The 15,383-nt window shown below is 42.6% G+C and overlaps 1 protein-coding gene across 1 annotated transcript in view; it reads left to right on the forward strand.

Annotated features, from left to right (window-relative positions):
* The first annotated feature begins 5,704 nt into the window (after nt 1-5,704).
* The window catches only part of Wwc3 (WWC family member 3), a 102,175-nt gene continuing 92,496 nt past the window's right edge, over nt 5,705-15,383 (forward strand). The window contains exon 1 of the mRNA XM_051142212.1: nt 5,705-6,006. Within this exon, the coding sequence (XP_050998169.1) occupies nt 5,723-6,006 (284 nt within the window). The 5' untranslated portion in view covers nt 5,705-5,722. The remainder of the gene's footprint in view (nt 6,007-15,383) is intronic.

Below are 15,383 nucleotides of genomic sequence, written 5' to 3' on the forward strand. Positions count from 1 at the left end.
CCTGGACAGCTTTGTGAGTATGTATGGTACTGGAGTTGGTTCCCCCAAGGCAGAGTGGCTGGGCTGCTATTCTACATAATCCCAGGGGAGGTGTAAAACCTATCAAACGGCCTCTAGACCTCAGCTTCTTAAAGTACATGTGGTGTCATGGGAAAAATGGCAAGAGTAAAAGGTTTTTGAATGTACAATGACCAAAAAGTAATTCAAAGTCAGAGACCACCTGGATGTGGTATATTAACACATGAAAGGCTTAAAGCAAGAGGATCAGGAGTTAAAGGCCAACCTCAGCTAAATAGTGAAACTAAGACCAGCTTGGGCTACATGACACCCTGTCTCAAAACAACAAAATCAAGCACAGAATGAATCTGATGTGCTCCTGTCAGCAATGTGACTTCATGGCAACCTTGGCTCTCACCATATAGCATGCGTACTTTGTTATTTTATTTTTTATTTTTATTTATTTATTTATTGGTTTTATGAGACAGAATTTCTCTGTGTAACAGCCCTGGCTGCCCTGGAACTTGCTTTGTAGACCAGGCTGGCTTAGAGATCTCCTTGCTTCTGCCTCCCTGAGTGCTGGGATTAAAGGCATGAGCCACTACCTCCTGGCAGTGCATGCATACATTATATTATATTGTACATTTTATCACAATATGTAACATTAATAGACACTGGCTGAAATACTTGGACTCAGATTCAAGGTTATTGAATGTTGTGACTTGCGATGTTTTTTAATGTGCACATTTTTCCCTGCTATTGTAGAAATACCATAGTATAATTATGGAAAATCTTTTTTAAATATTTATTTATTTATTTTATGTATATGAACACTCTATTTGCATGAACACCTATATGCCAGAAGAGGGCATCAGATCAAATTACAGAGGGTTGTGAGCCACCATGTGGTTTCTGTGAATTGAACTGAGTATCTGTCGAAAAGAAGACAGTGCTCTTAACCTCTGAGCCATGTCTCCATCCCCGGACAGTATTTTCTTACCATTATTCCTCAGCATGAAAGTATACAATTAATGTCTCCTTGGTTGCATTGTTCTGGTTTCCAAATTTGTTATGTTTGTGTTGAAGGATTGATACCATGGTGGAAATGGGAGAAGGAGGCCAAGAGAAGGAGATAGTAGGGTATAAGTATTATAAAGAGAGAAAAGGGGCAAATGGGAGAGGGATTTAACTGGGGGGTTGGAGGAGGGTAGTACAGATGGAGATAAAGGAGAGATAAAGAACATTAAGGATGTTTTGAAAAGCTAAAAGGAAACATAATTTTATAAGGTTACTTTAAACACACACATAGACACACACACACACACACACACACACACACATTGGCATTATGCCACATAGGGCAGTTATGCTCTCCTCAGGAGCCATAGGCTATCTAAAAGTACCATGCCAGGCAAGGGAAACTTACATTTGTTTGAGTTGTTGGTGAAGGGGGTCCAAGAGACCCCCGAGAACAATGTTGGTTATTGCCATTGCCATTGGTTGCCTCGTAGAACTTGAAAGTAATGCCCTTACTGAGGACACTGAACACTTGAAACATAGGACTTGGAGGAATCAAGCTAGATCTGACTGCAATGTCTCCTCAGTGAGGAGTATCTCTTATTGAAAGGAAGGATCTATGCAAGCTGGAAAGGGAGAAAGTCCTATGTAGACGTAGATGCAAGCCTTCAAACCACAACAAGTATCAACCTAAAAAGATATCAGTGGTGAAATAGTGGCACTTAAATCTTGGGAGTAACCAACCAGGTGTCTAATTAGACTAAAGAACCATTCAGTACCAGGGACTCATGGCTGGTATTATAAATCCAGACAATTGCCTGTGGCTGGAGAGGTCATAGACCCTATTGGAAAAAACTATGACTATCATTTTCCTAAATCAATATAACTTCTAACTGTATTCTAAACACTTTTCTTTATACCCATGCACAAGTGTAGCTCTCGCTTTTCATCAAGAAGCCCCCTTTTTTTTTTCCAGCAGACAGAGACCAACACAGAGATAAATAACTGGTCACATGCAGGTCATAAGTGACCATGACCTGCCCAGCCCCAGTTGTATACCTACAACACAACCTCTACCCTAAAGGCTCAGAGAACACTGTGGGAGAGGAGGCAGAAAGATTGTAAAAAGTCAGAGGACCAGAACATCTGATGAGAGATAGTGTCTTCTAGATATGACAGGTATGCTGCACCTGTGAAATTTCAACAATATGGTTGCCTAAACAAGACCTGCACAATAACAACAGTTGACATTCCAACGGCTATGGGGGAAATTTCACAAAGTCCTATCTCTAGGTGAAGAGCCACAGGTAGTCAACAGGTTCTAAAAGACAGATCAGGTTTTCCCTGCATGCATGTATATCAATAATAAAATAATAATTAAAATGAAGGGATCAGGAATCTGAGAGTGAGACGTTAGATGGGGAGGGATGTGGAAATTATGTAAAAACAACATACTCATTTAGGAAGTTCTAGAAATGACTCTTAAATTTAAAAAAAAAATCATTGAATGAATTTTGGCTTCAGATGACGACAGATGTTTTCAACAATTTATAAAATGGCCATAAATATCTTCTGCCACTTTGCAGCCTTCTAACCTTCACAATTATAAAATGAAAATACTGATCAACTAAAAAAAAAAAACATTGAAAATGCTCTATTTACTACAGAATAAAGTATTTAGCCAAAGCTTAATTATTTATGTAAATAAACAAAGGACATCTACCTCATTAGTATGCAAACTTGCTTTCATCTTTAGTAAATTTGTAAAATTGTATGTCTATTAAAGTATTTTTTATGACTCATTAGCAGTACATGTTTAATTTGTTTGCCTTTTATATATTTATACCCAGGATCATGTAAAAATTTCTCATGTGAAGAAGGATCACAAGTAGAAAAAATTTAAGGTGCTCTATGCCAGAGAAGGAGCCTGCCTCACCATGGCATTCTGCACCGCACCATGGAGCATGCCATACACTATCAAGGATTTGATGATAGCAGCTCATAGGCCACATGGTAAGAACTCAAAACTCAGGACTTAATAGGACCATGCCTCAGTAACCCCTTCCAATATATCTTCCCTTCCAGCCTTGAGGCTTCAAGTTGAGGCTGGCAGACAAATCACCACTGTATTATAATTTTCAGTTCCTTCTTTTGATCCCCAGCAGGTAAGAATGGAGCACAGACCCTAGGCTGTGTAGTGCAGCACCTCCCACCCCCACCCCAATGCAGTGTCTGCCCATGTGTGTGGTCAGCAGGGCAGGCAGAGTCTCTCTCACCACAGCAAAGGTCAATCAGTACTGGCCTCTTTGAATTCCTGGTTGGATGCAGCCTAGTTCCTCACCTTACTATTTATCTGGGTTTTTTTTGTTTTTGTTTTTGTTTTTTGTTTTTTTTTGTTTTTGTTTTTGTTTTTGTTTTTTGTTTTTTTTTTTTTTTGTCCTTCACCTGGCCTTCTCTGCCCTTTCTCCTTTTCTCCAGGGTGATTTCACTCCCCCATACATTTGTATCCAGATTTATGGGATTCTGAAATGACAATGTGTCTGGGAGGGTAGGAATGAGGCTTGTCAGAACAGTCAGGCATGTTGATGATAAGCTGCCTTCAGGATGGGCAGGAAGGGAAAGGAAAAGAAGGCAGTGGCAGTCTAGTCGTGATGAATGGTAGGAACCTGAAGCAAAAATGTGAGAGTGGGAACACACAACATATAGGATAGTCTATAACAAATGAGTCATCACAAAGTAAATGTCTCCATGTCTGCAAAGGATCCCTTCCCACAACTTAAGTTTAGTATAAGATTTGCCTACAACTTACATGTTCCTCACTTCTAGGTGACTTACAATGTAAAATGCTATCTAGATAGTGCCATTATTTAGGGAATGATTGCAAGAAAAGATTTCATGTATGCTCGGTGTAAATATAACCACAGTACCCCTGACTACACACTGCACACCAGCAACGATTGAGCATCCCCCCCCCTCCTTGGTTAGTCAAATCCACGAATTGGGGCTCTTGGGTGTGAGGGAAGCCTGCCTTTGCTTTTCTGGCCCTCTTCTAATACTCATTCATGGACCACTAAAATGAGGCAACTAGTGAAATTCACAACAAAATTGTCTAGTAGAAATACATAAATACTTGAGGAGACCCATGTTTTAGGGGTAGATGGGGAAGAAAGGCTTTTGGTGTACACCTTTCTTGGCAGTTTCTGTGTCTTCGCATTCTTTTTAGGCACATTTTTCCCCTTTGTAAAATAGTCCCACTTTAGGAGAAAATCGGAAGGTAATTCTAAAAGAAGATGGAGGAAAAAAAGCCCAAGGAATGAAAACTACTGTGAACAATTTTGAGTTGGAGGGTGCGGGAAGCACGTTTTTCCTCAAGCGACTCTTCCCCTGTGCAGTAGATTTAAACAGCTGGTTAAGACGTAGTCATAAATGCGTTTACATTATTGTGTCTTTAAAAAATTCCATGTTCATGCATTTCATGCTCTAGTGGATTATGGCCCTGGGTTTATAACTGGGGAATTTAGAGCAAGACGCAGATTTCACTCTGAGGTCTCTGTTTCTCCGCTCTCAGATGTGAGAACAGAAATTACTAGTTAGGTTTTAATGTGACCTGGCTTTCTAGCCAGCACTAGTTTTCTAGGGTCTCTGCTCAAACTGTGGGATCATACATACTGGGTAAAGAGCACAGAGAAGGTTCTGGAGTCCAGTATAAGGAACCTATGTAGAAGCCCCTGAAGATCTCGTAGCGTGACTGAGCTTGCCACCAGCCTAGATGTCCTCTTACAGTTGTGTCCCCTGCTTCAATGGATGTTCCTCCGCAGGCTATCGCGGCTTTGCCTACTTTGTGGCTTGAGCTTGAGTAGTCAACAGACCAAAGGCTCAGCCTCCACCCCCAGGTGCGCAGAGGGGAGGACCCCAGGCGTCTAGGGTCTGAGGGCGGGTGAAGTGCGGTGACTGCCCTCTCCAGGAGTCAGTCCTGAGCAGGCTGCGTCCGGGTGCAGCACCGTCCTCCTAGCTCTCCTTTCTCTCAGAGGTGGCCTGGGGGCGGATTGACGTGGCGGCGCCGGTCCAGGCCCGGGTGCGGATTCCCGAGGCTGGGGGAGGTGGTGTGAAGAGGGAGGGGAAGGAGGAGGAGCGCGAGGAACCTAAGAAGGCAGGCAGAGGAGGAGCCGCCGGAGGGGACGCGGGGCGGGTAGAGTTGCTTAGAACAGAGGTGGAGTTCCAGAGGGAAATGGAGGAGGAGCTGGGAGGGAGATGGGCAGAAAGGAGAGGCGGAGCAATGGGCGGGGAAGGTAGAAGCCAAAGCCTAGGGCAGAGGAGGAGCCTCGGTGGGAGATTGACAGAGGAGCAGCAAGAGGGGGCGGAGCGAGTCTGGAGTGGGCGGGGTGTTCCCGTCCGGGCTGTGTGGAGCGAAGATGGCCGGACCGGCCTCTGGAGTGGAGGAGCCGCCGATGTTGGTGGCTGTAGCTCGGGTTTCTGGACTGTGACTTCGCGCCCAGCAGTGACCTGGGCCATCCCAGCGCAGCGAACAGCGCAGCTAGCGGCTCGCGAAGCCTGTTGGGCGCCCGTGCGCAGGCGCCCCGTAGAGGATGCGCCGGGTGCGGCGGGCGGCTCCCCGCAACCGCCCCCGCGCCCTGGGCGCCCGGCCTTAGTGCTGGCGGAGGAGGCGGCGCGCGCGGGGCGGCCGGGCGGTGGCGGGGCCCGAGCCGTCATGCCGTGGTTGAGCGGCGGCCGGCGGCGACGGCGGGGACAATCTCGGGAGGCCCAGCGGGAGCCACTGCCTCAGGCTCAGCCCCAGCGGGAGCCGCCACCGCCAGCGCCCCCAGTCGCGGTCTCAGCACCCTCTGTGCCCTCCGTGCCGCCGCAGCCCCGGGCCCGTGATAGCGCGGAGCTGCCGCTGCCGGCAGGCTGGGAGGAGGCTCGTGACTACGACGGCCGCGTCTTCTACATCGACCACAACACGCGCCAGACATCGTGGATTGATCCTCGCGACCGGTAAGTGTACCATTGGGGGCGGCGGAACTGGGCGAGGGTGCCACCACGGAGGATGTGCTGGCAATACGCCCAGCGTGGAATAGCCAGGAATACTTTTGGGTGCCCCTGTTCCTGGGCCCTCCAGGTCAGGATAGGTGCTGAGTTGGGGATCAGGATGCCTCCATTTCCAGAACTGGAGCTTTTCTGTAACCCCTCAGTCCTGGCTATGATTGTAGCGATTCCGACCTTTGGGCCCAGTGAGAGGATGGAGTACAGGAGGCCCCTAGGTCTGGAGAAGTTCCTGTATCCCTGGTATTGAGATGAGGATTTGAGTTTCTCTGCCGCACATCCCTGCTCCCAGTACTCTGGCAGAGGGTGGAGGCGACCGCTCTGGAGTCTTTACAAGTAGAAGCTCCTATCTCCTCCAGGCCCCTAGTCTCGAGGCAGACACCAAATCGATTCCCTCACGTCACCCGCTGTACAGGGCCCGGAATCTGGGCCCCTGGAATTTCCTCTCTGGAGTCTGACTGATGGCCCTCTTTTCCTTTTTCTGTAGTGGCCTCGCCCATCCATACCCCAGGTCTTTAGCGGCCCACCACCCCAGGATTGGCGGGACAGGGATTCCCAGCCCCTAGCAGATGCGAGATGCGCTGTCACCTTGGATCACAAATGTGTGCACCAGTTTTGAGAATGAGGGAATGAGTTCCCTGCCTGGAGGGTTCAGCCTGGTTTACATCCAAAGTCTGGTGCCAGACAGGCATTAAAAGTATTCCCAACCCCTCTGGAGTTAGCAGAGGCTGTTCTTAAACTTTTTGTGCTCTAGTGCCCTTAAAATCAAGTGAGTTAAAATTCTGTTCGAAATAGCCTGTGTATTGTGGCCACAATGGCATATGATTAGTCCCATATGCTTTTGGAAAAAGTGAAAAACAAGAGTTGAATTTAAGTTTCCTTTTTGTGCATGATATGCACAAGGCACAAAGTTGTCCAGTTCATGTAAATAAATCTGATAAAGTAAAAACAGGTTCTTCTAAGAGAACTACCAGATTTCACTTAATTACTATCATATAATAAAGTTTCTCCTAGTTGCATTGAGTCAGCTACTTTTGGAGGTGTGTGTGTGTGTGTGTGTGTGTGTGTGTGTGTGTGTGTGTATGTGTGTGTGTGTGTGTGTAAATGGGAATTCTGTTGAAACCAAGTGTTTCCACTGGTTATCTGATATCTTGTCCTTTCTGGAACAAGTTCTCTCCACCCTGGCCCGAATGCCAAAAAGGAAATACTGTAGGCTTCCTAGTGATTTCAAGACTTGAAAAGGCTGGTGTGGTGACATTGTGCCTGCTTCCTCCCACCTACACAGGAAAGGCAGCTTGCATGGCACTGTCGTTTGAAAATAAACCTTTGAGAAGGGAAACTGTTAGCCCCCCCCCCTTTTTTTGAAGATTTCTATGTGTTTAGATAGGGCAAAACAAATCTATAAACAACCAGGGTTCCTGAACATTCCCTCTAACCTTTGCAGACCTCTGGACACAGACAGAAACCTACATAAATCCAACCTCCGCTTTATGGATTCAAAATGCTTCATTTGAAAATCAAGTGACACACACACACACACACACACACACACACACACACACACACACACACACATACACATATAATTTTAACCAAATGTGAGAGCCACATCTGTTTGCTCAAACCTTGTATGATTTTGAAATTGGTGGAACTGCTTGAAATGTGATGCTCTTTTGTGTTTTATATCTGTTAAAATCCTAAACAACTAGAAAATGAACCAATTAAAATAGTATTTAAGGCAGGACATGGTAGCTCATGTCTGTAATCCCTTGGGAGGCTGAGGCGGGAGGATAAAGAATTCGAGATAAGTCTGTGCTGTATAGCAAGACTTGATCTCAAAAAAGGTGTTTTGTTGAGAAAAGGCTAAGGCCTACTTTATAAGGCTAATATAACAGTTGTGGCTATCCTGCAAAAGAGATTTATAATAAAATACATAAGTGTAAACATTTTATTTTAATGCAACATAGGTGTATAGGTCCTACAGGAATCATCTTCTAGATCTTCACTTCGATAGATTTTTCTTTCCACAAATCTGTTTTGCTCCTGAATAACATTTTCCCCATTTCAGACATAACTTTGATAACAGGGTTTTCAAAGGCCCCTTTCTAAGTGCTAAGTGTTGATTGAATGAAAAAAAGTGGATATTTTACATTTTTTAAAATAAAGTAAAAACATGTGTGTACTTTTTTGAGCCATTGTTTTTATAGTGAGTGAAAATTCAGCTGGGGACAGCTTGAACTTCAGCTCCCATAATACCTTGCACGAAATATGTATGGAATGTTCAGCAAGCCACAAACATTTCAGTGGAGCCTGCTTGAAGGGTGTGCTAGTCATTCTTCCTCTTTGAAAACACAAGGTTGCCAATTTTTATAGGTGACTAGGAATCCTTTAAGGTTGTAATTAACTTTTATTATATGAACAAAACTGCATATCAGAGCACTATGTTTTCTCCTTGTATCTCTGACATGTTTTGAGTCTTGTTTCATTCAGAGGACTGGAAAATGGTGTTCAAGAAACTTTGATCATATAGCTTCCAAACAGAAATGACAGAAGAGGTGGGAAAAAAAAAAGAGGAAAAAAGCATTTTAAAGAAAATAAAGTATGGAGGAATAAATGAATGTGCTAGATTAGGGGGAAACTGTTGTTGACTTTGAACATTATTTCATCTGTAATTATTAAAATCCTTAAATGCATGATGTAGTAAACAAAATAACTGAGTGCCAGAGGATGTAAAGAATATCTCTTCTAAAATGTTAAAGTGATTCTATTCAGTGTTGTATTTGATAACATTAGATATTTCCAGTTCAGCATATTGGTGAATTATTGGACCTCTAATTTTTAAAGTCAGAATGAATGGCATACTATTGTAAAGAAATATCTTTACAGATATGGCTTCATATGTCCATGAAAAAAGTTTCTATATTTTATTGACAGAACTTTTTAGTTCAAATGTGAACCACCTTTCGATTTAAATTCATTATTTTTATAAATTGACACTGTTCATATGATTTCTATAGTCAGCTTAATGTATCAATAAATATTGTTGTGAAATTATTTTGCTATTTCTAAGGCATGAAGTTCACTTGTTTAAGTTATGATATATTCTGCATATATTATCTTATCATACAATGACTGCCTGAAAGAAAGTCATTTCTTTTTTGTAGGCTGTTTATCATTTATTTAATGGCTAATATCCACACATATACCATATTTATCTTAGTGGTTACCACAGAGAAAGTTAGTGCTTATAGAAAATGATTACAAATCTTATACTTAGAAAATATAGGACAAAAATTTTTGTTAAAAAAAAAACAATTTAGTGCTTTTAACAGCTGTGTGTATGTATGTGCTTCCAGCATGGTTCTCTTGAATTATGCTGTTCAAGGATCCAGTTGTAGAAAGTGGGGCATTTTGTTTCTTGTAGCCTGGTTATGTTATATAGTGCTGGAAATGAAGATCACTGAGCAAAATTATATTTAAGAGCCACAAGATAGTAGCTAAAGGTGCCTGGTGCCAAGCCTGATGACCTCAGTTCCCTCCCCAGGACACATGAGGTAGGAGAGAAATGACTCCCGAAAGTTGTCCTCTGACCTCCACATGCATACTCTGGCACATTCCCTCTCCAAATTAAAAATAAATCATTGTGAAATGATATTTGAGATCAGAGCTGGATGTAAATAATGCTGGACTGCTATGATTATGTCATGGCATGAGAGTTGAGGGCCATTTGTTCACTAGATGGGATTTGACCTGGTACCACATGTAAGAATTCTGTGGTATATTAAAAGTTCTCTGAGCAGGCTTTTTCATCTATCTTTGCACAGAAAAAGGACACACAGATATGCTCAAGACATGGTAAGATTTGACTCCAAGCTTTTTCTTAAGGAGAAAACAGTCTTTAGCTCTAGTATTTGCTAAGTTGGAGCCTTCTATAACAGAGCCAGATAACACTGCTACCTTCTTGGAACTACTATTCAGTATTAATTAATAGGAGCTTGACTATATTTACCTCACAGAGTCTATTTCTGGGTTATGTGAACTGTCTAAGTTGGGCTTTCCTATAAACAACTTAATGATTTTTCCATTTTTCATTCTTTAAGATTATAGATAGTGTTTGTATGAACACGGAGGAGTTTTGGCTTTAAAAGCCATCAGGGGTCAAACCCTGGAAAGAATCTTCCTTTTGTATCCTTTAGATGTCAGCTACCATTTTTCAGTCTAATATCTTTCTTTTTCTTCCCTTGTCTCTCTCTTTTTTTTTCTCCAAGAAAAGTAAATGGAAAAGTCATTGATTTCCAAAAATAGTTCTCGGATGTTTAGAAATCCCCAAGTTTCCTTCTCTTTCCTTTCCCTCTGATTTGGGAAGTGGAAACGGTGTGTATCACGGTCTCTGGTAGGTTCACTTCAGGAAACTGCGGGTCAAGTAACATGACAGGGTCACCTGGTAAGCCTGAGGTAGGCCTTCTGGCTTCTTGCCCAGGGCCTTCTACTGATGTCTGCCTTTCCAGTAAATTCAGTAAAACTAATTTGATGGGGAAGAAAGTAAAGTTAAATCCTATAGTGCTCAATTGTCTCCATCTAAATCTAATAAAACTAATATTTATGAAGATTCTTGACTTCATGCTGTAACTGTACATGAAAATCAGTCTTGTTTTGTTTTTTAAATAGGTGGTAGGTAACAGACATATAAAGCAAACAAAGGTGCTAAAGGTCATGGGACATGCAATGATTAATTCAGTTCCTCAGGCGAAAGTAACTTCCAAGAAAAGGAGGGAGAGTCCTTTCTTAAAAAAAATACACTATTTGTTTTATATATTTTCTTGAGAATTTATATATGTATATTACGTGTCTTTATCAGATCTGTCTCTGTTCCTTCCATTCTAAATCTTCCCGTATTTTTACCACCTTTCCCTTCCAATTTCATTTATTCTCTTTTTTAAAACTCACTGAGTCCATTTAATGCTGCCTGTATTTGCATGGGTGTAGGATCATCATCTACTGGGGCATAGGTAGTCTTTCAAGGTTGTTTTCTTTTTTTTCAAAACATGTGTACCCTTCGCTGTTCTGGACTCACTTTGTAGACCAGTCTGGACTGGAACTCAGAGATCCGCCTGCCTCTGCCTCCTAGAGTGCTGAGATTACAGGTGTACACCACTGTGCCCAGCAGTCTTTCAGGGACTTTTAATTCCTGAAGAAAACATATTTTCTCTACAGCCATCAATTGGTAACAGGGCTGAGACTTCATTAGGCCCTCCCTTTATTCATGCCACGATTTTGGCCTACTTCATCATATTCTGGTCTTAAGCATGCAGTCACAGCTGCTGTGAATTAAGGTGTGCAAAGGCCCTGTGGCCTTGTCATGTCTAGCACTCTCTTATTCTCTATATGTTAACCAGTTGTGGGTTTGGGTACTAATTGTCATCTACAAAAACAAGTGTCTTTGATGAGGGATGAAAGATCTCTTGGTGTATAGGTATATAGATAAGAGCTTAGGAGACAGTTTAATGCTATGCGAATTTAGCAGAATAATAGTATTAGGGGCTATGATCTAGCAAGTTACAGGTCGTTAGTTTAGTTTCATTTGTTTTGTTTGTTTTTTTTGTTTTTTGTTTTTTGTTTTTTTTTTCAGTTAACACTACCAGGCATGAATTACATCTTGTGGAATGGTCTTTAAATCCAATCAGATGGTGGTTGGGTACTCCCATGGCATACCAGTGGGCATACCTTGCAGGGTTTACAGTTGAATCCAGGAAACTAATAAGGGGTCATAGGAGAGATTTCAGGGAAGTGGATTAAGTTCAGGTGGTATGAAAGGGAGAAAGGAAAATATAGAACAGGTGTGATTAAATGGAGTGGGTGATGGCAGGGTAGGGTGGAGGAGGGAGTATGGAGAAGGAAAACTTAACACTAAAGATCTTTGGAACAAACCTACTGTAGAAATTGCGTGAAACATTTACACACACACATACACACACACACACACACACACACACACACAAAAGAGTTTAAATGGAGTTACCTTATAATGGTGCGGTGGCCAAGGCCTCTCCCAGACACCATAGAAAAAGTGTAATGTTGAGTATGGGTCACTTGTTTTTGAGTTGTTGGCCAGAGGGTTTCCATAACATATACACCCAAAAAGGTCGCAGACTGATGCCATTGCTCTTGGATACCCTCAAGAGTTTCATGATAAGACCTTATTAAGGATGTATTTGGGTCATACGGTGTGGAGAAATCAAACTGGTACCAACCTCTGTTTCCATTACTGGAGGGAGAAAAGCATTCCACAGTTTCACCCTGCTAGGACAACTTTCTTGAACATGCAGTGGTTTTTATCCTTGTCCATCGACGTCTTGGGGCAAGATATTCATGTGTTTATAGAACTGAGTAAGATAAAGAGATGCATGAGAAAAATGCTGGAGATGAAGAAGTGCTGAGTGTGTTCCAAGCAAGTGAGAGAATGAGTTGGTATGACTGGCCCAGAGGTTGTATGTGGAGTGCTGAAGACTTGGGACAGACCTTTCCTAGCTGAGATTGCCATAGTCTTGGGGCTAGAAAAGCTAGGAACATCTTGTTCAAACTCCTCTCTTAACACTTGAGAGCCCAGCCAAGTGGTGTGTTTTGCTCATAGTTAGAAGGCCATGGGTTCTCCTGACCTCCATTTTAAGTATCTACCCTCTGTTTATTCAGTTTTTCATTGGTCCAGCAGGGGTATGTTGCACAGCTTCCCTCTTCAGCATTTTTTTTTCCGAGGTTCAGGACTGTAGTGGCTGCACTCATGCCATTTTTAGTAAGACCTCATCACAAAGTAAGGTTTCTCTCCATTGGGATTCCATGCCTTTTCCTCCACTACTGGAGACAGATCTCAGGGCCTTGTCAATGTCAATCAAGCACTCTACCATTGAGTCAAACCCCAGTCCATGGCTCTGTGGATATGTTAGATATATGTTAAATATGTAGCATGTGCCAAACATTTGCATGTATGTTTTCATCAGAAGCCCATCATAGCTGCATGAGGTATAGATGGACACATGATTAAACTGAGGCTAACAGGAGGTTGACTCAGAGACCTCTTTCCCACAGCCAGTATATTTGACCCTCCCCTGAGTAGGGTAAGTTTTCTGGCCTTTGGACTGTGATGGGCCCTCTGGCTTTTTTATCTTGTATTCATTGTTGTGTGATGTTTATTCCCCTCTGAGGTATCATGACCCCTTAAAGATAGATTGTATTAATGTCTCATTGCCTGTTAATAAGTTACCTTCCATGGCAAGATAAAGTTTGCAGATACAATTAAGGATCCTGTGATAGAGAGAGAAGATTCTGCCTTATCTGGGTGGGCCCAGTATCACTAAGAGGCTTGCCAGAGAGAGCAGAAAGATGAGGATGAGGGAGAAGTGAGAATAATGACAGTGGAATCAGAGGGTGAGGACACATGACCATGAACCAAAAAATGCCGACAGCCTTTAGAACCTGGACAAGGCAAATAAATAGAAGGATGCTTTCCTAGTGCCTGCAGAAAGGACTTCAGCCCTACAGCCACCTTGACTTTAGCATAGTAACGCTGATGCAAAACCTGTGAGATATAATTCATCTGTGTTGGTTAAAGCCCCTTGTTTTTTGTTTTTTTGTTTTGTTTTGTTTTGTTTTGTTTTGTTTGCCTGTTTGCCAGTTTGCCACAGCATCAATAGATATAACTACCATACTCCCAAACACTGTGTCCTGGAGAGAATGGAAGTACCTGCTCAGCTTGTTGTTTTTGAAAAGAGCCTCCCGCTTGTCACATGCCAATGAAACAGGCCCTATGCATTTTCTACCAGCTTGCATTTCTGGCTAGGATCCACTTTCTTGTGGCTAGAGTGTCGAGTCTTATGTTGAGGCTTATAAATATATTACATTATATTCTCCATGCTAGGCTAGCTGGTCAAGTATGGGTGGTGAGCAGGTTGTATATCTGAGAGTACTGGAAGATTAGAGACTATTGGAGGTTTTCTTGGGTGATGGTGGGCCTGCATAAGAGAAGTCTCAGGTACTAGGGCTAGAAAAGGCAAGACTTGTGTTGGAGAATATTGGAGGAAAACAAAAAGTGCAAAGGATTTTGGTAATGCCATAAGGCGTGGCCAGTGAAATGATCAGGGATCTCAAACTTATTGATAAAATCTTCAGAGGAGCTGAGGCACTCTGGACCAAGATGCAGGACTTCTTTTAGCGATTCCTGGAAGCCTTTATTTTTACCATTTTGTATATTCAATAATATAATAACAAGAGAGAAGCCTGTTAGGTAATTCGAATGACTATACAGCTGACAGGAGAGTCCTCAAAGGTATCTAGACTATGAAAATGTTACTAGACCAGGGTTTCTCTGCTATAGTAGTCTTGTATCTGGGGGCAGATAGTTGTTTGGATGCTGTAGCATAGAATAGTTAACATTATCCCAGGCCTCTACTTACTAGATCTAGATGCTGCTAATAATCCCCTCCCAAACTCAAGTTCTGTGATCAGATATGTTTTCAGACATTATCACATGCCTTATCCCTTGCTTACCATGCTTTGGTGACTGCATTTTAATTTTAATTGAAGCAATTGATAGCTCCTGTGGTATCGTATGTAAGCAGGTAAGGCCATTGAGGACTGGCTGGTTTCTGTATTTCCATGAAGAACAAAAGTTACAAATAAGCATATGAAAATTCTTGACCCAGCACATGAGACTTTGTAAATACATGTTAGCCTGCATAGTGCTACCCATGTGTAGCTGCTTAAGATACTCCAAGTCACTGAGTCCTCCCTTCAGTGCACAGAAAAAAAGTGAGAGGATTGCTTCTGCCTTTGCTCAGGTCTGGAAATGAAGAGCAAGCACAATACATCTGGAAAGGCTGCTTATGGGGCTGTGGGATCCCTAGTGGTTTTCATCTGGAAAATGCTCTATTTCTTTAAATGGAAGGGGCCTAGGGAAAGAGTGGGAAGATGAGAGGAATGTTGATGCAGAGAATGAGGAGTGCAGCCAGGCTGTCTGTGCCACCCCCAGATGGCTAGCAGTGCAGTGTTGGTGGGTGGGCCACTGAGACAGACAGGACATCCTGAGCAGTTCCTTAGTAATAGCCTCATTCCTACCAGGTGAGAGAACTCCTACCTGGAGCTTGGCCATGCGTGTAACCTCGTGGCTATAACTACCTTTCAAAACTCTGTGTCTCGGAGTGTGGAATTGACTCAATTAACTTCTTAAATAGTCTGTCTACTGCTTTGTTTTAAAACTGAGATTTAATTCACATACTATAAGATAGCCCATTTTAAAGGAGCACAATTTAGTGGCTTTGGTATATTCATAAGGTTGT

Source organism: Acomys russatus, chromosome X (assembly GCF_903995435.1).
Source record: "Acomys russatus chromosome X, mAcoRus1.1, whole genome shotgun sequence".
In the NCBI taxonomy this organism is placed as follows: Eukaryota; Metazoa; Chordata; class Mammalia; order Rodentia; family Muridae; genus Acomys; species Acomys russatus.